Source organism: Nesoenas mayeri (genome assembly GCF_963082525.1).
Source record: "Nesoenas mayeri genome assembly, chromosome: 7".
Taxonomy (NCBI): domain Eukaryota; kingdom Metazoa; phylum Chordata; class Aves; order Columbiformes; family Columbidae; genus Nesoenas; species Nesoenas mayeri.
Window position 1 is genome coordinate 8,141,833 of NC_137551.1, and position 24,102 is coordinate 8,165,934.

A 24,102-nucleotide genomic window follows, 5' to 3' on the forward strand; every position below is an offset into this window, starting at 1 on the left:
AGTACATCTCCACTACTGGCAACAGGGTATGCCAAAGACAATCCTTTCAAAAACAAGGTTGGTTTCTATTGTGTAAGACAGGCTTAAAATTGATTTCAAGTAATTGATTTCAAGTAAAATTGATTTCAAGTAATACTGCAGACAATTCCAACAGACTCCACTTTTCATTCAGATTAATCACAAGTCCTTCAAGATCTCTCTGGTTACAGCCATGGCAAGCTTCAAGATCAAAAGACTGAATATCAGTGACTTTTGTCACAAAACCCACTGGCTCTCCAGTTGCTTACTTCAGTAAGCCCATCTTGGATACTACACACTTCTGTAGCAGACATCAAAAATTTCCCCTCAGACATCAAAAGACCAAGTACCAGTTTGCTAGTTTTAAGCATTCATAATTGTAAAATAATGAACTTCTGAAGCTGTAGTTTTAATCTTCATAGCAGTAAAGGCTTGAGGAACATGTTTTGAAGGAAAAAAATAAAAAAGGACATGGAAATTAAAGAAAAATGAGATATAACACAACATTGGTTTATCAAAGATACACAATGCCAGACTCATTTCATAGTTTATTTAATAAGATAACTAATTTTCTAGACAAAAGAAAAGAAAGAGACAGGAATGTCATACAGATGGGACTGAATGATCTTGAAGACTATTCACTCTTGTATTCAACAACAAATTGTGAGGTGACACTGTGGGGACATAATTTTTTTAAAACCTCCTGGGGACCGGGAGTACCTCAGCTGGAAAATGCAGTAATAAAGGAGAACCAGAATACTGATCTGTGATGAGACAGCCACATGATACAAGTATAAAACATTATTCTAGGACTTATCAGGTAGGCTATTCCCCATAGCAAACAAGAAAACTTTATTGATATTGTGCAAATCCTGGCTTTTATCTCAGCATCAATATTATATCAGTTTGGTCAAACATGTTCAAACAAAACTGATTTAAAGCGGAACAACTATAGAAAAAGGCCAGAAGGATGACTAGCGGCTGGAACGCATGTAAGAATGCAGGTACTAAAAGCCTATGTCGTGGTTTAACCCCAGCCAGCAACTAAGCACCACGCAGCCGCTCACTCATTCCCCCTCAGCAGGATGGGGGAGAGAACTGGTAAGGTAAAAGTGAGAAAACTCAAGGGTTGATTTAAAGTCAATTTAAATGAGTAAAGCAAAAGCTGCAGACACAAGCAAAGCAAAATAAGGGATTCATTCACTACTTCCCATGGGCAGGCAGATGCTCAGCCATCTCCAGAAAAGCCGGGCTCCATAACATGTAACGGTTACTAGGGAAGACAAACACCATCACTCCGAATGCTCTCCCTTTTTTTAATTCCCTCAGCTTTATATACTGAGCATGATGCCATATGGTATGGAATACCCTTTGGTCAGTTGGGGTCAGCTGTCCCGGCTGTGTCCCCTCCCAACTGCTTGTGTGGCCCCAGCCCACTCGCTGGTGGATGGTGTGAGAAACAGAAAAGGCCTTGGCTCTGTGCAAGTGCTGCTCAGCATCGACTAAAACATCAGTTTGTCACCAACACTGTTTGCTACACAGATCTAAAACACAGCCCCACACCTGCTACTGTGAAAAAAATTAACTCTGTCCCAGCCAAAACCAGCATAGCCTACCTTAAAAGCAAAGCTTAGAGAAGGCTCTTCCAGCTTAGCTAAATGAAGGCTGATGAGAAGATTGCTGTCTCTTCATACACTAGAAAAAAACACACTGAGGATGGAACAATAACTAAAGGTCAATACCGGCACAAATTGGCACAAGGACAGACACACCTGAGCTTGTCATGAATACACTTAGACTGGAAATCAGAAGTTTTATAACCATTACAGAAACCTCCCACCCAGGCAGCTTTTTAACTGGAAAAGCAAAGACAAAGAAGATAACTTTTTAAGCTGGAGTTTGACAGGTTTCTGAGGAGGATTATATATGTTTTCCCATGAGAAAATGGCACTAGATCTGACAATTGCAGAGGTCCCTTCCAGTCCTATGCTCTTATTTCCTTCAAAGTAGTCACGATGTCTTTGCCATGGTGATATTTACAAAACAAAGCTACAGAAAATCAACTCAGTGGTTTTTAAGCACTATAAATATCTGAAACGTCCAAGCTTTCAAAAAGCACACAGGCCATTAGCCGGGGAATGAGTCTCTCTAGTGTGAACTGATATGCTCTGGTTTCATACATCTTTAAAATGCAGTTCTCAAGAAATCATTGAGCAAATTTGTTGCAACAATGATTGATCAATCAATATAAATATGCAACACCTAATGAGGATTATATATCAAAGTCAAGTCCCAAGACTTCAGGTCTTTTGCCATCAGAAAAACAAAAAAGCTTTATTAGCTTTCAAATAGTATATTCTTCCTATTCCCCTTAATTCAAACACAGAAGGGATTTTGTTCAATCTTTAAAAAAATAAAAAAAAATCCCAACCCACAATTGAATAAAGACCAGACATAGTCCAAAAGCTTAATGTTTCAGAAAGTAAGAAGTACACGGAAAGAAGGCATTAATGGAAACCGGTTTGGAACTCTAAGTACAGAGGATGATATCTAGTGACTGCTATAATACTGAATCTGCACTGCCATTAAACTTAATCTTCGATATTTTTATTGCAACCTGACCCACTATGACATCTCTAAAGAAAATTACATTGTACACTACTATTTCAAGAAGTCAAACTTAGCTAGTCATCTGGGCCATAAAATAGCAGATTACTCCATCAGGCTGGCTAAAGCAACTAGGAATAAAACTAGATTTACCAACCACATTATTTTTATTAGGAAATGTTTCAAAGCAGACATAATCCCAAAAGACCTTAGCCTCATTCCATCCAAAAATACACAACAGAGAGCAGCAAAACATAAACTGCAGTATAAGGTACAATTTGTAAATGTGAGAAAAAAAAATACAAGATGTGCTGTAATATATCATCAGAGCAAAATAAATTACTGAATATAGAAAAAGAAAAGAATAAAAACTTCTACACAATACATGTCTTAACAGTTTAAATCTTTGTTATAAGATCTGACATGTGTTAATAGGAATTTCTCCATTGAATCCCTGCACATCAAGATTTAGTTTGTACTCCTTTTGCTTTCTTTGAATAGCAGGCTAATATAGGTGTACTAAATCACAGCTACAGAGTAAAACCTCTGGAACAGGCAAAGGGAAAAACCAGTATCTTTAACAACAATAATCCTGAAGAACTCTGGTATGTTAGTGCTAAATGCATTTTATTTTGGATCATAGCCATGAAATAGCTAAAGCGCTGCTGCTTCTGCAATCATTCTAAATGTGGGGAACTGCTCATAATAGTAACAGAAAAAAAATGCAACGAATTTACTTGGCAATCCTAACACTTCTCGGTAATAACTTGTACCATCATATTTTCTAACAGGTATTCATGCATACATAATATATAGGTCTTTGTAGATCTGGAATGAAGGAGAAGTAAGGGATTTGATAGCTGGAAAGGCAAGTTTTAAATTTTAAATACTGCCAAAGTAGGTTAGATGTATGATGTGTGTTTTATCATCTAACCAAGCATTCATGTCTTTCAGTTTTAACCTCCTTTTTTCCTATGCAATGTGATCACCTCAGGCGTTTAAAGGCTTTAACCAAGGTAAAAATATATTTAAATTATCCAGGCGTTTGTTACTTTATTTTTTTTTTTTTAACACTTAAATACTGTCTATATTTTACAAAGGTGGTTCTATTATGCAAGCTGCATCAAACGCATAATACTAATCAGACTGTGAAGCTCCACTAATTATGTGCCACATTTAACTAACTTAAATTTTGTTAAATGGCATGGCCACAGATATTGTATGCATAATCTAACCGAGTTTTGAGTCATTTCCCTTTTCTTGTCTGATTTTATTCTACACAGGAAATGACAGGGTCATTTGGAAATAACTGCAGTGAAAGATCAAAAAGGAAACCTGATTGAGAACACCATATAATTGCCTGTGCTAGAGAAAAAATAAAATCCAATGAGTTTACAATCCATAGCTATAAGATTTTTCTGGAAAACACATACTGCAGTTTCTCTAAAAGGATATTCATCACAAGACTAAGTGCTGCTTTTATTTGTTTTAGCTGCATCTCTTTCAAAGAAGCAGGTCTTCTCATTAGGCTGTTGGACTTTTATTTAGTAGATAATGCTTTCAGCAAATGTGAAGGACAAATTTACTCCCGGAGCCAAAGCAAAGCATTTCAGTCAAAGTAAATCACTGCAGTTGAAGCAAGTCATTTCACTGACTTGTATCAAAGTCTTCATTTGCAAAAGGAGATAATACTGTAATTGAACACTTGGAACACCATGGTGCTTGTTATTTGGGCAAATCTGGCCATTACAATTTACAGTCCCCCATTCCAAAAGAACAGACTTTTATCGCTGGAGCTAAAATAAAACTTTTCAGACATTAGCAGCACTCAGCTTAGAGCAAGGATCACATTGAGCTATGGGCTAAGGTGTGTCTACATGGGCTTTTTTTTGGTAAGACACTGATCTACATAGCAGGATAGCGGTTGGCCCTTCAGCACAGATTTCCCAGCCTGCCCGCTGCCCCTTGCTGTCCCCTGTGCACTGCAGAACATGTGGCTCCACATCCCAAAACCCCACCGGTCCCACCGCCTGTCTGGGCTGGAGCTGCTCATGCCAGGGATGGCCAACGCAGCAGGTAATGCTCTCCTTTGCAGATAAGCAGCCTAAATATAACAAAGTTGTAGAAACAGAGCTCCAAGTCTATGTTGGGTTCACCTCTCATCACCTTTTAACACATAAAGCAAGCGCCATAAGTGCCATAAATTTGTATGTGTAGTTTCAATGCTTTGAACTGTTACTTACTGAAGTACAATGTATCACCCTATCAATATAAACTCTACAGGAATATAAGTATTGATCTTCTTGGGCACTGCAGCGTGGCTGGACAAAGTAAAGACTCTCTGCTGTGAACTCAGAATACAAAACAGATGGATTAAACTGGACTGGTGCATAGGTAAGAAATGGCCGTAAAAGAGCTATGGCTAAAAATTGTATGGAAGGTTTTTGCAATGGTCATAATTGCAGATTGCACTTGTCCCTTTGATGGTTCATCATCAAAGTAATTAACAGAAACACATTTCTGCCGCTCCTTAGCAGAGGTGGGGCTGCCCAGCTTGCTGTGCCGTGGCCAGGACAGAGGACACCGGTCTCAGCCATCCAGAAATAGGTTTTAAGAAAACACAAAGACATTTCTTCCAAGCTAGTCCACAACTGATAAGATACACACGAGAAATTACTTAATCAAAGCCTTGTTAAAAATAATTTTACCAATTAGAATGTGCTAACCAGCCATTGGTTTAACTAGCTAATATAAAAAAGCAACCCTAAGAGAAAACCACTGAAGTCCTGCTCTGATTATGTAAGGACACTTTTGTCACTGATCTCATCATAGTTGGAGTATTAACCCACCTGACAAATGATGAGAATAATTTCCGAATGTTTACATCCATGTCAGGAAGTCTTTCTTTTTTATAAAATGGCTATTTAAAAGCAACACGAGAATAAATTATCCCACATCATTTACAGAGTCAAACCACCCACTTAACATGTAAAGAAAATTTTCCAGTGCATTAACTTCACTGTGTACTGATAAGCTAAAGTATAAATGCCATCAAAAAAAATCCACTGCTGTGCCTCTCTGAGCAACCAGCTATCTCCTAATATCAATTATAAATGTAAATACTTTTCAAAGTACTGTAGCATATATCCTCAAAACACACAGTCAGGCCAAATGAAGGTTTATTTGATGAATTGAAACTGTTTGCTCAAAGGCCACATCCTGCATCCATGTATTTTCCTGTGTATTTTTGCACGTATAAGTTATAATACATGACAAAGCTTACAGCCAAGCCAATTCACTGTTATTAACTGAGTGTTTTCAAAATGCTGAATTTCTAGCGTGTTTCTTTATGGTCAGTATAATTAACTGATGGTGGCTACATGAGAAAGGAAACTCTGCATGTACACACGCACACAAATGTTAGGACTGTCGTCAGACTAGGCTTGGAACACAACATTTTCTGATTTTTGATTGCTGATTTTAAAATAGAGTCAGACTCATGCATTGAAATTCAAATTACATACATCAGCTTATGAATGCATACACAAAAATATTCCTGATTTAACACAACTAACATCTTAACCAAGCAATACATTTACACTTTTTTGAAATCCAAAATTAATTTTGAATATGAGGATCAAAACATCTAACTTGTATTCTTTAATCAGCCATTTTACTTTAGTAATGCAGTAATGTTGACATGAAATTGCTTTGAGCAATATAAAACATATGCCACGGCGCATTCATTAAATAACTCTGCATAATGAGTTCCATCTATATAAATGACTTACCTCATTACTTATCACAAATTCTTCTCCAGGACTGTGGAAGAGGTATTCATATGCTTTATAGTGTTTAAATAAGCTGGAAAAGAAGAGCATATAGTACCATTACAGCTGTAAATCTTTGGAAAGGTAACAATATAAGAAAAATCTGTTAAACTAAGAGTTACTCTCCAGCATGGTAATCCTCCAAATTTTAAAAAGAAACAGTTGTTTAACTTCAGGTACAATATGCAGAATATTCAGTTTACAGGATTTAATATCAGATGGCTGTAGAAAATACAGTATGATACTTAGAAATACATCCACTTTGTCCTTATGAAATTGAACTCCAAGAAGACAAAGTTCTATTCTGAAAAAAGTAATTCCTGAAATGCTTATCACCAGGATACTTATGCCTTTACTATCAGCAATGGTCAACAAGAATGAAACAAAGCCAAATCAACTTTCAGATTCTGGGATGGGCTGCCAGTCCAGGGAGCAAGTTTGGTCTTGGAACATCAAAACAAGAAAGAATGGAAGCATTAATCCTCTCAAGGTCACATTTCAAAATCAGTGCAATATTTCCTCAGAGAAAAACTAAAAAAAAAAATAGATGGACACACTAGAGTTTTGTGTACTACAACAAAAGTAACTTTAAGTAGACTTTCTCACTGGCTTGAAATATTTATCTTCCTTAAAACATATATGGCTTTCCTTTTCACGTGTTTTAAATAATTTTCCTTGTTTCCTTTCCTAATGATCAATGATATGTCATTTGTTTAATCAAAGGTTTGGTTTGTCACAGTCCATCTGTTACAATTACTTGTTCTCTTAAAATCATGATACAGAACTTCTGGCTTCTGTCACGTCATTTTGACATATGATTTAAAACATAGCTCTGTGATTTCATAGCAAGTCCAGGTTGAAGAATGATTCCAAGAGTTTATCACACTCCTGCCTGATGTACCCATGAAAGATACAGCAATATTTGCAGGGAACATCTGTAACTGGTTCCTGTGCTTTCCGGCTAAAGACATGACACAGGCTCTTTTCATTAACTGGGATGGCAGTGCCTCTTTGCCACATCTGGAACGCCGAGGCCTGCTGTGAGGAGGGCTTTGGACAAGGTGGCCTCCAAAAGTCCCTTCCAACCTCAATTTTCCTACAGGTCTATGAAGTCACTAGTACAACCAACATACATAATTATCCAGCTGATGCTAAGGACACTGCTACTAGCTGCAGGATGCCCTGTCAACGGCACAAAAATGTGTTTATAATACCGGTGCCTGGCCACACAGTCCAGCACAGGCTGCCCTTTGAGACGTGGCACTGTCGAGCTCCAGGAACAGCCCCGCAGGTGTCCCCTGCCCGCCGGCCCCACGGCACCCAGGCTTTTCTCCCACCCAACACCAGCCAACTGTGGGCAAAGCCAGAGGCTGCTGCGGTGGCACACAGGTGCCCAAAATACACCCTTGGCTCTGGGAGGTAATGGGGATGCTGCTGCGGAGTCGATGCGGGGCACATGCTGCTGACTGTCATACTTTGTGACATATGCCTGGCACATATTTTAGCTCACTGTCCTTGCCTGAATCACTTACATGCTGCCACTGGCACTGCCGCAGTCACAGAGGTTACACGAAATGCTGCGGACAGGGACTATTTGCTCCGCATCAGCAGAGTCCAAGTGGTGACGCTGAGGTACAGCAGTGGCTCTGCCAGCCGTGAAAGCAGCTTGGAATTAGGAAACTAAACCAGCTTCATGGCCTGGCTCTGACAGGACGGCAGGACATCTTCCAGCAGTCAATCACACACACCTGTGACACTTTCAAATTCATTTTTACCCAAATGGACGCAGATGTTCTTGCACATCTGTACAGATGCATTTCCTAATTTGGTGGAAAGTATTACAGCAGCCTCATTGAACATTTGGCTCCTTAAGTGACATATAAAAGTTTTATTCTACAGTTACATTTAATTCAGTCATTGCAATAGCATTAGTTAAAAAACAAATGTGTTTACCAACTTGCATAAGAAATTTGCCTATCATAAAATGCAAGTTCCCTTTCCTCAAACTCAAAGCACATAAGCAATTAAGTTGTTACAATATTTGCCATTTCATTTGCAGTGCATTTTTGTTGCTGTACTTCACCAAATAATTCATGCCATGTTTCAGTGGAGGTACAGAAGTTATGTTGAAGCAGGCTTAGGACAGCCTGGAAATGACTCACACCAGTTTATGAACACACACACACACACACACTTCCCCTCACTTACACAACTATTATCTGGTAAAATTCTAACATGGATTATTTGAAAAAGACAAAAAATATTTTACAAACATCACAGACACACAAGAAATAAGATATAGATCTTCCTAACTGCACAGGCAGAGCATAACATTTCAAACTTTTTTCTTTTATCTATTCCAGTGCTTTGGACAGGAGCCAGGACTAAAGCACCTGAAAACCAGTTCTTTCCCTTTCCCTCTAAATGTGTTAGGATATTCTTTACAGACCACGTTACAGGTACAGATAATTTATAATATTCCCCAAAACAGAAGTCATTGCTTTTGACATTTCAACCTGGCATACTCAATCCTATATCAAGGAAATAATTCCTCCATTTAATGCTCTTTAAATCAAATCATGCAAATGAAACACTAGTATTTATTTTGAAAAAACAGTGTAGTTTTCTTTTTTCTCTCAGGCATTATATAAAGTGGGTTTTTTTGTTTGTATCTGTTGTGAACAATTAAAAAATTCTCAACCAACATTTTTAGCAATTCCACACAAATAATTTTACACAACTAAGATTGTTAAGAATAGACCCTCTTGTGATGTCATCTGAGAATCTGAAGGTGATTAACAATGACAAATTTCTCTAGCTTCACTGCTTCCTGAAAGAAAATGTCAAGAGCTACGCTGATGTGTGTTTGCACATGGAGACAATATAAAAAGATTATAACTGTCACCTTCCACCAAACCTGAAGGTGTCATTATAGTTGCTGCACAGTCTGTGCCAATGTGGTTAAGCATTTGTCCCCATTTCTATTATAAATCCCATGAGTTTACAGCTCATCTGTGAAAATGTGATCTGAACTAAAGCATGTCATACTATCATGAGTAGAAAAAAAAAACCAAAAACCTGATAGGCCTATCATTTAAAATTAAACAAAAAAAAGTGAAGAATAAGAAAAAATGTTGAAGCAATACATTAATATGAATTGCAATAAAACCAGTCAACCTATTTCTGAGTTCATGAAGTTCAAAACACACCCACATAACAAGTGTGCTGACTCAGTTCCTATTTAAGAAAAAAAAATCGAAATGACTGGAATAATGGATTGTATAAACTAGACACATATGACACATTTCTGTGTGTATATCCCTGACTTGCAACAGCAGATACTTATTATAAATTGAGCATACAACTACATATTTGGTGGCCAAAATACCATTCTGTTGCAAAAGTCTTGTGGCTTGATTTTATTCCCACCCAGTTAATACTTCAGTGGCAGTTGGATGGAGCACCTAATCTCTTGGATGAAATTCTTGCGACTGTGAAGGAATGACTTCCTAGACAAGATACCTTTCAAAGCATAATTTACACAAAAGCTACAGACATGCTATTTGGGAAGAACATTTGTTCCAAATAAATATACAAAAGGCATAGTCAAGAAGGGAGAAGTAAAAGAAGTTGTGTGAGACATCTTAAATGCCAAGTTTTATTTTAGTTTATGGCTAGTACTTGGCAGTGCGTTGGTTTGCCTTGACTATAGAAATTTGAGATGTAAAGAGATGGTCATATTTCATTTGGGAAGAACCTAGAGTTCTTTATATTTTCAAAGAAAAAGAAACAAAAGGAAAAAAAAGTAGAGAACTGGAGAAAGAGACAAACTTCATAGCCCAATTGTAAGAGAAAGCACCTGTGATGGGTTTAAATCCCCAGTATGAATCCAAGTACCCTAAACTGGAGGGCTGTCAGCCATTCTAGTATTTTTGTCTGTCTTCAAGAGAAAATTATTTTCTGCATCCAAGAAAACATTCTAAAAAACCTCTTTGATGTGTTAAACTTTTCCTAGCAAAAGAACAGCCATAAAATTCCCAAAAATTCTATGTATGGATCAGCCATGATCTTACTCAATTTTATGCCCCTCTGCCATGAAATCTCTCTCTCTAATCACTATTCAGGTCAGAAAAGGGGCTGCAGGTTGCAGATGTTGCACAACGTATGAGCCGATATTACAATAGTACCTTTTCCTTTTCTCATCTCCTTGCCCCCAACATTCATGTGTGACACAGCAGCTTGAGGACCATTCTGTCCATCATGTAGTGGAACCACTGGTATGTGAGCAGAGCCACTGTCCTAAGTGTGGCAGCTCAGGGGAGAAAGTTCAATGTACTTTACTGTAGAGTGAAGACTTTACATGGAGAGGTGTGATTGGCTGCTATCAGTCCCTTATTTTTTTTCTCAGAGAAATAACTGAGTTACTGCTGGTTTTCTCTCTTTCCGTATCTCTGTTTAGAGCTGAGACCTGTCATGAAACCTTTTCATTTAGATGCTGAGCTTTTGCTGACTTTAAAATGCAACTTTTTTATGACTTATATACGACTGTAGCCTTAATTCTGTAAAGCACATAACTTTAAACCACTATAAAAGTCCTCTACAGCTTTCAAGGCCAGACAAATACTACAAGACCTAGGATTGTTTTCAACTGGAATCTAAAAGTAGAATGTTTTAAAAGCAAACGAAGAATATTCTATATACACCACTCTCCCCTTTCCCTTTTATCACCCAAAACAAAACCCAGAAGGAAGCTTTTCAGCATAATCTTGCATTGTGATAAACTTCCAATCTAAATTTATTTCCTGGGCTTTGACATTTGAGGCAGAGATCTTTACTGCTACTTGCATATTCTCTCTTCTTTTTAATGTTTTAAAGCTAGGTGTGTGCAGTATATTGCCACAGTATGAACATATCCAATTAAATAATTTTAACTTATTTTATCAGCCAATTTCCCACCACATTAAATTATTCAAATAAGAAATAATAGATCCTGCAGAAATACCTGATATTCAAGTAATCAATGACTGCTTTGGCTTGCTCGATGCTGAAGAAATACAAATCACCACTTCCTTCTGAATCAGTTTCTCCTATTCCAGCCATTGCTCTTCCAAGTTCTTTTAAATTATCTCCTAAGGACATATGTTTGTCTGCAAAGCAATCCCGAAGAACAAAAATGAAGTATGAACAGAAAAGGGTGGTGTGGGTTTTTTTACCCATTTTAGTTATAAGACTTACTGAAGTTTAAGAAGTTATATTATGAGCTTTGTAGAAACTTAAAAGGCAACACCAGTCATACATTTTTGTGTGTCACCATTATTCTTATCAATAAAGTGTGCATTAAAATTCCATCACAAAATCACTGATATACCCTCACAATGTAAGGATCACAATAATGGACATTTGAGATACCACAGCTTGGTCTCATACTTATGCAGAGATAAACACAGGCAGAATAGTATGTAAATTTGAGATGCATACTGTGTTTATCTTTAAAATAAATTTACTACTGTTTATGTATTGTAAAAGATTGTCCTTGCAATATAAACCAGTAACACGGGAACAGATATTAAAAAGCATAACCAATTTTTTTTAAAGTGCTTACAGCCATAATTGATTAAACATCAATATGCATAATACTCCATATGTATCATCAAACATTTTGCACACCCCACTCCCCCAAACAGATAATTACATTTTTACCCTGAAAATCAAAACCAAATACCAAAGCAGCTTTGAATTAAAATTTAAATTATTTTTATTAACTGTCTTGACAAAGAGGAAAATCTGAAAAATAAGAGTCTTCACTGAACCTTTGAAAAGAAATGATTCATCTTTCTGTTTTGTACAGTGTGTGCTTTCACTAGAGCCATGGTGGGGTTTACAAAAGTTTTGAATACACAATTTACTTGTTCTTTTTAAGTCCAAAAAACCTAGAGTAGAAAATGAGGAAATACCCACCAGTGGTGAAATAGATTTATTTTCCTTATTGTTTAAATTCTCTACTGGTCTGCTTCCTTGGGTCTTTGTACACAAAACAAATTAAAAAACTTACAAGATTCTAGTCTTTATAGTTTTGTCCTTTAGTGGTACAGCAATCAAAACACTGAAAATTTCACCTCAGGTTTCAGCAATGGAGGCAGCACAATATAAATAACCATAATGGAAGAAACAAGAAAGAAATACAGAGAATATGGAGGAAATGGAAGCCATGGGAAATGAGAGAGAGAACCAGAAATATCACAGCTTATAGGGAAGTGAAGCCAGAAGGTCACGAGAAGTCACAACGCCCCGGCCTGTCACCACCTAGTCCCAGTTCTCGCTTTCCTCTGAACACCATGTTCGGCCCCAGCCGCCTCTCTCAGAAAGGCTCTCACTTCACTTTTGGGAGGTAAGGAGCCCTTTGCCCTTGATGTATAGAAGATGAATCAAATCACGTAAGTAATTCGTTCTGGCTCCCAGTCAACTGAACACTCCAGTTTCCAAACCTCAGTTTTCCCCTCTCCTTTACCAGCCCTAAATGAGTTTCCAGTACCCTCCAACTCTAAATCCATTATTCCTGCTCCATGCAAGCCTTGCTGTTCTGGTTAAAAAAGCTCAGTTCTCCAGGCCACTCAGGTCCAGTGTAAGGAAGGGAATGGAAATGGTCATTAACGCAGAAGACGTTAGCATTTTGCTATTAGTTGAAATGTTCTGCCTTGGAATTTGCACCAGCTGAAAACAGTAATTACAAGGAAATTCATCTCAGCCCTGGGCTACAGCAAACTTTATAAGATGGATTATGCAGGGAACTTAGCTGTGAAAAAAATATAAGAACTCTCCTGTAAGCATTTACAAACTGCATTTTCTTTCCCTAAAAGCCATGTGTCTTAGCCAAATACAAATGGATTTTCACAGGACAGCAAAAAGCAAATTCACAACACTCACTTGCCAAACCTTATGTCTTTACTTCAAAGCATAGGGGTATTAGAGCTTTCATGTAAAAAGGGCAACAAATAATACATTTTTTTTCCCACAGCCTCTGTCTGCAAGCCCATTGAACTGTTTTAGTTGTAATTTTATATATAAATATTAATCAGAGGCAGACACTGCCATGGAAAATTTCAGCTTAAAGAGTTAAAGTTTGGCAAAGCTTTATGCAACTAAGATCACATTCCTGAAAAATGTCAGTCAGCTTTAATTGTCGCTTGTGCTACCAGCCCGTCTATACACATGCATTACACACAGTCTCATAAAACTCCTTTCTGACATGTTTCCATTCTTCTCCATTGTTATATTAATATAGTTAACATATGTTAAGATACTTTCTCATTGGAGACAGGAAGGACAACTGGAATTCCAATGATCATAAAGCACGTACATATTCTGTCAAACTTCCAAGTCAGAAAGGCCCTTGAATTGAATTACAATGAAAGAGTATAATAACTATTATGAGCTTGATTTTAAATATTCATCTTCTCTTTGAATGGAACCACTGAGTCCTTTTGCTCTTCCTCTGGGATGGACTTTTCTCGACATAATCACCTTCAAAGTGAATGTTAAGTAAGCATTGTGATCTCTGAAAAATGGGTTTTAGAGGAGGCTGCTACCATTTTTTCTGGCTATTTTGTTCCCACTAGACCCAAGCTACATGCTTTGTTGCAAATTTCCTTGTAGCCACTGGAGCTACAGTCCTTTCATTGTCATTTTTCATCTTCAGCAGTGATGCCAGTTTACTTCCCTCACCAGTCTTTAGTTAACCGATATATTTTGTGCCAGAAGTGCAGTATTTGCTATATAGAAAGCTGCCTAAAAGTTGACCTCCAAGGATAAAATAAATGTAATTCACCTGCTGTAATGCTACAGGATGTACTGAATACCTCAAACAGCGGAGAAATGTGCCCAAGGCTACAGTGAGTCAGTCACTGAGACAGCTGCAATTGGAGTTTAGGAGCTCCTTGCTCTCACTCTACTGTAATTATTATTTATTTTACCATAGCAAAGATGAGGTCTCTTCAGGACCTGGCCCTTTTGTAACACATACTGTACAAAGAATGAGGGATATTCTACTATAAAGACTACAGTCCTCTCTAATGAAAGCTTAATGTCTGCCAATAAGAATTATTTTCAGGTACAAGATATAACATGCCAACATTCAAGAGGAAAAGAAATCATTTTACAACTACTTGCAATTAAATATGGCTTTATTAAAATGACTGGAAAACGTTCCTACCTTACACTTCAGATATTTATTTTACCATTTTTAATTATACTTACCACTGAGGTTCTCCAACAGGAAATTTAATAGATCCATGAATCCTGAGAGCTGTATAAGACTGAAGTTCATTTCTTTAGCCCAACAAAATCCCGCAGTATAATAATCTAGCAAAATAGCTTCTTTCAAAGATGTCTTTAATTGTTTAAACTTCAGATATTCTTCTAGCTTTCTGGAAGAAATTGTAGAGTAAAATAACGAAATTAAAAACTAAAATATAGGTTCCAAAGTTTAACTTAGTCTGCTTGTAGCTATATCGATAATATTTACTATTATTATATTATATATATACATCTTCCTGGAACTTAGCTACACCAATTTCTAGGCATGAATGATTATAAACAGAGGACATGACAACTGAAAAAAGTAAATACCTACAGGTTTCAACAGACACTATTTAAATGTTAAGAAATGATTAATGAAATAAAAAATATAAAGCATATATATATAAAAAAAAGAAGATAAATACACTGAAAATCCCAGATAAAAATCAGTGTTTGTTGAGGAAGGGGTTTGTAGGATGAAATGGAAGAACTAGTCTCCAGTTTCTTCTACCATTCTTTCACTCTGATTGAGGTATTTTTACAGTACTAAGAAGTTCTTTCTTCCCTTTCAAGATTACTTTTCATGTAGCCTCTGAAGAAAAATTACATTTGAAAATTAATGTAAATAATATAATATAAAATTACTTAAAGTACCTAAAATATTTAGAAGTTTAAATTCCACTTTCATAATGGCTAAGACATTTAAGAAGAGCCTCATCCTATTTTACTGGCACACTGTGGAAATTTTTCCACTTTAACTTGAAAAAGCAATGAAAAAATACACTGCCTTGTATGAGACCATACAATGTTGCTGACACATTTATGTCTACTCTAGCCAAACAGAGAATTAGTTATGTCTTCTATAATAATTATGCAGATTTTTCCACATGAAGAGAGGGGATCAGGGCTAGGACTCCAGTTTGCAGCCATGTCTCAGGTAGTTCAGTTCTGCATCAAAGCAATTCTTGCCTTCTTAAATCTACCTGAGGATATGGAAGCCAGTTGTGACCAGAGTTTCTAGTCTCCTGTAAAAGAGCAAAGTCTTCTTCCCCCTCACCGCTTCTCATTCTTCCTAAGAAGGGCATTAAATCTCAGACCTACTGAGCAGCAACCATTAGTTTTTCAGGGTTTTCACCAAGTCACTAGAGATACACTGTCAAATAAGATGAGTTTCTTTTTTTTTAATTAAAGCCTCAAGAGCTAACAAAACAAAGCATATAATCCAATCATTTTTGTTTAAAACATGTATTCCTTTGTTCTGCATGACAAATTTGTACGGCTGTACACATGCAAGTCGGCTAAAAACACTTAACTGTGTCCTGAAATAGAAGTGGAACGTGGCCAGCTGAACTTTCCAAGGTTTGAAACAGTCCATATCCTCTCTTTCTGAAGCTTCTGCCAACTCTGTGTTTTCATAATCAGAGCTTCTCAGGGATTTAGATTTTCTCTGATGCTGCTAACAATGCCGGTACTACTTGTCTTTTCAGTATTCTGTAAGGCATGTCACTGACAAGAGTAGCTATAAATGATTGGGAAAAGATGGGGCATTTAGATTTCCTAGTTGCCCTGATTGCTATTTTTTCCTTCGTGGAAGGTGCTCAAGTCCTACAGAGATGGACGCCAGTAAAAAGCTCCATGATAGACAGGAATGCAGGACATGAAAATACTCATACTGGATGAGATAAGTTCTGATTTTCTAATGCTAGCTGTGGCGTTCACGCTGCTTTTGTGTACAGACATAGTGCACTATGGCCAACTAACATAATGTCAGTGCTGCTGCTAAACTGCTTAGAGTGCATAAAATACCCTCTGACTATCCTCTTTTCAGTCAGATGCAGTATATACCTTATGTTCCACTTGTACAGAAAATATATGTAAAAAATACATGGAATCAGCTAAGAAAAAATTATGATCTTTCTTCTTTTTTTAATCTTAACGAGGAAAGTTTCACAACAAATTGCACCATTAAGGACATTTTGGTATTCAGTGAGTTGTATGCTTCAGCCTTCTCTAAAATAAGAGGCTTAACATGCAAGGGAAAACAGTGAAAGAATATTTTTTTATAATTAATTGATGGGGACAATTTTTATTTTTTTTTTTTTTTAAGAAAAATTGAAAGAAATCACAGATCTAACTTTTTTTTTTTTTTTTTTTCTCCTTGGAACAGTGACAAATAGAATACATTTCAGGAATACTATTTTAATTTCTATTAAACAGTTATTCCATTCAGAGGGACAAGGTCGGATCTTTTTATTTCCCCACCACTCCCACCCCCGCCAACTAGACCAGTGAATCAGCCCTTTGCCTTTTAATTCACTAAGAATTTGCTAGGGGACACAATTTCTGAAAAAATCCCATCCTTACAATATAAGTCTCAAGTCCCAGGTTGAACTACTGGCCTCCTAAATTTAGCTGCTATTGCACACTAATAACAAAGGAGAGTGTTGCTACAGGAAAGACAAAATGGGCTTACATTAGAAGTCCTTGGCTGCCTCCGATTTCCCCAGTGCACCATAATGGCTCCCTACTAATGCCTTCCAAAGCTTTCCAGCCCCTTCTGAACTTTGAAAACCTTTCTGATTTTTCAATAACTCATGTTACAGTACAGAATCTTGAACGGTTTAGAAAAAAAGTTACCAAGTGAGGCTTCTATTGGCCTGTTCTTATTTACATTTCGTATTTCATTTACAGCATATTTCATACTATTGTAAACTATCAGAAACTACATCAACGTGAAATATCAGTGGGAAAAAAAAGGAGTCAAAGAAAAATCCAGAGATACAGGAAATATAGTAAAACAAAGTGGATCTGAGATCAACAGTATTTCTTCCTATCTTTTATTAATCATATCAAATACCCGTGACTTAACTGAACAATTAAAGAATAACGACATAACCATCAAAAAAGAAATCTAACAAACTGTCTATAATTTTTATTTATTATATTGGTTCTAGCACTGCTATGATTGCCACTTACTTTTGAACTCCTTCTGCATCTTGTTCGGTCAAAGCAGTAATTTGGGAAAGAGAAAGAAATGCCCGGTTAATAATCTTCTTTTCACATACAGCTTCCTGATCTCCATCTTCCTCCTACACACACATATATAAAGGAATATAATTTGAAAGGGTTTATTTTATTATGTCAGTAACTTATCTAAATAAAATTTTTATTTTGAGGAAGTATGCAAGGGATTAAGTCAACAAATGCCAAAAATGTAACACAGCTGTAATTACACGGCAGCAACACTATACCCTAGCACATTCTCACTAGAGAAAAGCTAAGCAGATACATGGAAAAGAATATTTTTATCTTAAATTCATATGGGAACATAGTGACGTATTATGTGCAGCACAAGATTAAATTAACTTGCAAGTAACAGCAACAGAATTATAAAGGTGCAAAAAAATCCATTAATCTAGATTTGACCAGCATGATACTAGATTGCACAGTAATTAAATTTTAAAACAAGTTTCTGCTTAAGATATTATGAGTATACATACACATTACTGTGCTATTTGCTCTCCACTCTGTACTTGATTGCATTTTCAGATTTATTGTCTACACTGACTCCTTCCCTAAGCAAAAAAAAAAGATCCAAGATAGCACAGGTAATACAGAAGACAGCTCCTTATAGGAAATACAAGGATGTACATGTTATAGGAGATAAAAAACTGATCATGAATTAACAATGCAATGGTCTTACAAAAAGTAGGAAGATTTGATGATATTTTATTTAGTGCATGTCACTGACCAAAAACATTCGACCAGAGACTTCAGGAAGAAATCTACAAAATAAAATCTACAACCCCCCCTGTTTCACAATAGAATATGAAGGCAGCAAAGTGAGGTGTCAAAGCGCATTATAAAATGTGAGAAGAATCAGACTCCTCACAGAAGTGCATGGCAGGGGAACGAGGAACAATGGGAACAGAACAGAATATTCCCTTTGGAAGGGATCTACAGTGCGTTAGCATAGGGCAGCATAAGGAAAAACATTCCACGCTGGGGATAATTAGGCATTGGAATAGGTTACCCAGAAAGGTGAAGAAGCCTCATCCTCACAGGTCCCTGCTGGCCCAGTTCACATCCCAAAGGTCCCTCCCAGCATCGTGACCCTGAGCCTAACTGGCCTGGCCTGCTTCTGCATCAGGACACAAAACACTCTGAGTAAAGCCTGATCACAATTCCTCGTGGCAGCTACACTCCTGCATCTGTGGGACTTGGGCTTTACACAGGCACAGCAAGGCAAAGCTGGCAGACTAATGTTTCTAGCTCACCTAGAGAGAGAGAAGTGGAAAATTTCCTAACATGAGCTGATTTCTGAGCCTGAACAGCATTGTTCTGGGCTAATAATCAACTAACTCTAGCACTGGTCAAGGAGAGCCCCCAAATAAAGCTACACTGCTCCCCCTGCTGCTGCCAAACTGCAAGATATGCTGAAAACTCCGGGACCAGCAGAATTACAGCCTCCTAGACTGATGAAACAAAACTGAGAGCAACATTTAGTGGACAGACTAAGGTTTTTTTCCCCTCTAATTAAGAACTAGAGTACTTTCACATGTACTTTAATGTGAAAAATTAGTGTTCCCAGCTGTAAAGAAGTTAGGATCCAATACAACGTCTCATCAGAACAACAGGAATGAAGTAAACAAAGGCTTCCTTCACATAGGTATGAGCATGATGTCACTCTGTATTTGTTTTTATTAGCAATAATTCATGTAGTATAAAAAGAAGTACTCCTACAGCCAGTAATATGTGTATGATATAATCTAAGCTGCATGTCCTAGCTAGGAAAAAAAAAAAAACAACCACAAGCTCAACATTCTAATATTATACAATTATTGAAAGACATTTTTTAATAATTAGGAAAAATATGTATGCTTTCCTGAAGTGAACAGTGGTGTTAGAAACTTGTTGAACAAGAGATTCTTTAGAAGTACTAAGAGCTAAACTAAAATATTAACTGATATCAATGTTTTAGAAACTGAATTAATACCACTTCATCTCTTTCTCTCAGAATGTCAAATACGTAAGATACTTTACTATGTATTTTTGCACCATTATATAAATGGCATATTGCTGGTCAGTAATGGACTTAATCAGTATAGCATGAGGAATTTAGCACCATATCAGAAAGAAAAGCATCAGAAATTTCAAGGCATAGTGGTTTTGTTCTCATCAAGCTATCTTCCAGCTTCTCCTCTCTGATTACAGGCCAGGCATGAGTAAGAACAAAGACACTCTCCACTACCTGCAGGACTTACAATTTGTGCTGTAAGGAACAGGCTAGTAGGCAAAAAGTTGAACATTCTGGAAAACAGCTTTAAAACTGAACTCCCAAGAATCTTAGGCCAACTAATTCCTCTCTATGTCTTGAGAGGGATCAGGCAACATCCATCATGTCACAAAAACCTGGTCCAAAAAAGGAATTTTATTCTGCCTCCAGTATGTACCTGGCTCACTCAAGTACAAAACTTTCTAACCCTTATCGTACTGTCAGGCCGGGCACACTTAATGTGCTGATGCTAAGGCTCATCTCATTCTCTGAATTACAAACAGCTAGAAGGACCTCTTGGAAAATTTACTGAAGTCTTAGTATGCAGTGTTGCACTATAGTGATATACAATTTATATAAGGTAACAAAAATTTATGTAAAAATAACTCTAGATGCCTTGTCACCTATAATATCTTTCAATGCATTTAAAGGTCCTCTAGCATTAGAAACATATTATTTAACCAACAAAAGTTTGCACTTTAAGAGATATTCAAGCTCTTGCAGCTCAGTATTGCAGACAAGGCTCTGTAATCTGCACATCAAAATCTGATGGTTTACATGGCAAGGTGAACGCTTCCCATTTCACCATTTAGCGTCTAACGATATTCCCAGCAGCAACACCCCCACCAGAGTGTTCCTCTCTTTGTTACTGCTCATGGTAAGGATGGATTTGTGGCACCACTGTCCACTGCAGCAAGCACAGGTATCAGATAATAAGAAATACTGTTCCAAATGACCAGTGAGAAACTACAGGACACAAAGTACATAATTTATAAAATTAATTTTAAAACTACCAATGTTTTTTTTGTGATTTTAGAAAGGAGTGAAAGTCCACAAATCATTAGAATCATACTAAATTTGCAGAAAGTTTTTGTTTGGACAGAACTTCACACACACAACTAAAAGCTTATAATTATTTTGACTGAATACTGTTTTGTCTTTCGATTGCTGTCTTTAACAACCATTCCAAATTCAAAGGGAAGTTATTTTATATATGTGTTGACTGATGTCAAAGAATTTGCCATTCATTTTATCGTTAACCATAGTGACTGACTGAGGTAATCCAAGGTGAGTTCTGGTAACACTACCCTCACGTGCTGGGAAGAAAAAAAACCTAAACCAATCCTCCCAGCAGTAAACTTAACCTACCGAAATATAGACTGCTATTAGAGAATTATTTGCTGCTGGTTTATTTTCCTCAAAATAATTCTTAGATGTTCTGAATGTACGTTACGTTTCTGGCTGTTCAACACATTACTCCAAATGCTTTTGGCATCCCTTGTCAACAGCATCGAATCAAAATACCAGCTCAGATAGTCTAAAACAAAATAATAAGATCTTCATTGAATCTCTCAGCTGGTGGTTCACAAACCACCACGAAGCAAAAAATATTAGCAGAAGAGTGATATAGTTAAGTAGCAAATTGCAAAAACTCTGCTGCTGCAGCTCGATGGTTTCCAGTACCTGTGTTAGTTCATTTAAAACTGGCTCAGCCACCTCTGTTCCGAGTGACATCGCTGACAGCAGGACAGATGTAACCTGGAAGAGTGTTGCGTATCAGTTACAACTTTAATCAGAATGGAATTGAAAAAAACCAAAAACAAACCACAAACCAAATAAACCCACCAGCGACACAGGGTGTTATTTGTATTATACACATTTTGTTATCAAGCTGTCAAGTACTTCAGCAGAGGCAGAAAATCTTGAAGCTGTCTACATAAATAGTTAAGGCAGAAACAGAAATGCATTCACTGTTCCTGTTTGTTTTTAAAAAGCCCCACTTGTCCGCTCCCACAGTGGGAAGTTAAAGTCAATAGCTGCTATTTTTAGTTGCAATATTTCTTTTGTCGTCAAACAAATAAGGGAATAAAAATAGTAACACTAATTTCAGCTACATTCAAAAGAGAAATACGCAGATAGTCAAAAGTAAAAGACAAAGCTTTCTGAGGACCATTATAAGCAATAGAAGCTGATAGTATCCTTTCAATAACAAAACACGTTTCAAAAGTTTCGTACGGTCCAAATGTGAAGATTTATAGATGACTAAATGTCTTATGACATTAAACTTTACTGATGTTTTCACAGCTGCAGGCTTCTTACTGGAAAAAATATTGCTAAAATAAAGCAGTGGCAAGACTTACTAAGATTAGGATTTAGATTTTCTAATATGCTTTCTGTTGAAAACAATTACAAGTATGAAAAATTATAAAAATATTCAATTTAAATCAAAAGGAGTTCACTCAAGATCTAAGAAACAATATAACAAAAATAGTGATAGAATCTAGTGTTCCCTACAGCTTACTTATAGACCATGCAAAGATACCTTCAGCAAAAACTGGAGACTATATAGTTGGATTTACAAAAAACCCCACAATTCTACAGAGTTTACAATAAAAATAAATCATAAAGGATAGTAGGAAATATCACAAAGGTAAGTTATTATGTGTAGAACAAAGTTCAAAGCATAAAGAATAGAAAATACGTGGAAAAATGCACTGACTGAATTCACCTAAAGATTTCTTTTACAATGCCACGAAGTAAAAATGATGAAAATTTCAGTGGTACTTTTGAAATGGATGTACAATATATTTTTGACAGCCTGTCGTTTCCCATACAGTACACCTTATATCCTTTTACTATGACCTAACTGACTGCATTACCCCAGCGTTCCACTGTTCCAACTGCCAAAATATTTACAGAGAACACGAACAGAGAACCCTGTGAAAGACACATATATTTTTCATAGAGCATTTAGAATATGTAATAATATGCTTCACAGGGAAGAGGATTTATTTATTTAAGGGAACCTAAACGTTAAGCTTTTGTACTGACAATTGCTAGGGCAGGTTTGTGCAGGTTGACGCAACATGGGCTGAAAGTGGTTAATCATTTCTACAACAGCAATGGGAACTTCTCGGCCATGTAAGAAAACACAGCAGTTCAACCAGAATGATATTATCTCATGGTAGCTACAACTACACAGACAGGCGTGAGGGGGAAGTTCTGAGCTGACACAACACCTCATACGTTCTTGGGAGGAATAACTTGTATTCTTGTATTTCTTTTGAAGTACAGCATGAGTCGCCTGTCAGAAATCACGCCTCTGTCAACCAAGTCAAAATTGCAATGAAACAAATAAACAAACAATGTAGGAGGCAAAAGAAAAAGAAAATAAGGAGAACGACATGGGTTTGGGAAACCCTTCAGAGCACTATGGCCCCGTGCAGCGATGGAGGGTGAGAAATGCCCATGCTGTCGCTGGCAGCAAGGGGTGCGCTCGCTTCCACCCACCAGTGCTCCTTGAAGGGAAACTGCATGCCTGTCCCTCAACAATCGAACGTTAGAGATTGGTACCAGCACAAATAAGCCAAGAAATAGTCAAATGCTTAACAATAAGAGCCCGTGGCCGACTGCAAGCTAGGCTGGGAACACTGAGGCCTGCGTGGCTGCTGGTGCGGGAGCTGCCCCGGGTGGGTGTCTCTCCCCTAAACTCCCGTGGGAGGGATGTTACACTGGTGCAATACCCACACTGCATTTTTCACACTCTGCCCTTTTTACTTTCCCTGAAGCTTATTGAAGACATTTTTTAGAAAATTCTGAAAATAAAGGAGCGGGCACGCAGGAGGCGGGTCGCCGCTGCCCCAGCCCTACCGCCGCAGCACGGCGGCCCCTCACACCGCCCCGGGATGAGCTGGCGCCCGTGAGAGGCGAGGGACAGGGCGGCGGGGCCGGCTCGGAGGGCACTACCTGCTCCTGCTCCGGCGCCGCCATAGTGCCTGCGGCGTCGCCGTCGCCCAGGCAACGGGGGCGGGGCCAGGGCGGGGGGCGGGGCTCTCCCCGGGCGGTGGGCGGGGCTCTCTGCGGTAATTTAGATCTCCCCGTTTCCCTAATCCAAATAGTGCCGGTGACTACTGTAAATGTTGTTCGAATAACAAATATTAAGGACAGCATCATGCAGCTATCCCTACAGTTACCCTAACAGCATCCCAACATTTTCAGCTCCTTGAAAACCATGTTCAAACGAAACACCTAAACCTAAACACAGTCCAAGAACATCAACACCTATTACAACAGCTC

The 24,102-nt window shown here is 37.6% G+C and overlaps 1 protein-coding gene across 1 annotated transcript in view; it reads right to left on the bottom strand.

Annotated features, from left to right (window-relative positions):
• Positions 1-23,796, bottom strand: part of CABCOCO1 (ciliary associated calcium binding coiled-coil 1) — a gene marked incomplete at both ends in the record, with an annotated part of 49,552 nt that extends 25,756 nt beyond the window's left edge. Inside the window, 5 exons of the mRNA XM_080347722.1 lie at positions 6,417-6,489; positions 11,458-11,602; positions 14,709-14,878; positions 17,727-17,839; positions 23,677-23,796. Coding sequence (XP_080203848.1) covers positions 6,417-6,489; positions 11,458-11,602; positions 14,709-14,878; positions 17,727-17,839; positions 23,677-23,796 — 621 coding nt within the window. The remainder of the gene's footprint in view (positions 1-6,416; positions 6,490-11,457; positions 11,603-14,708; positions 14,879-17,726; positions 17,840-23,676) is intronic.
• Positions 23,797-24,102: the final 306 nt, after the last annotated feature.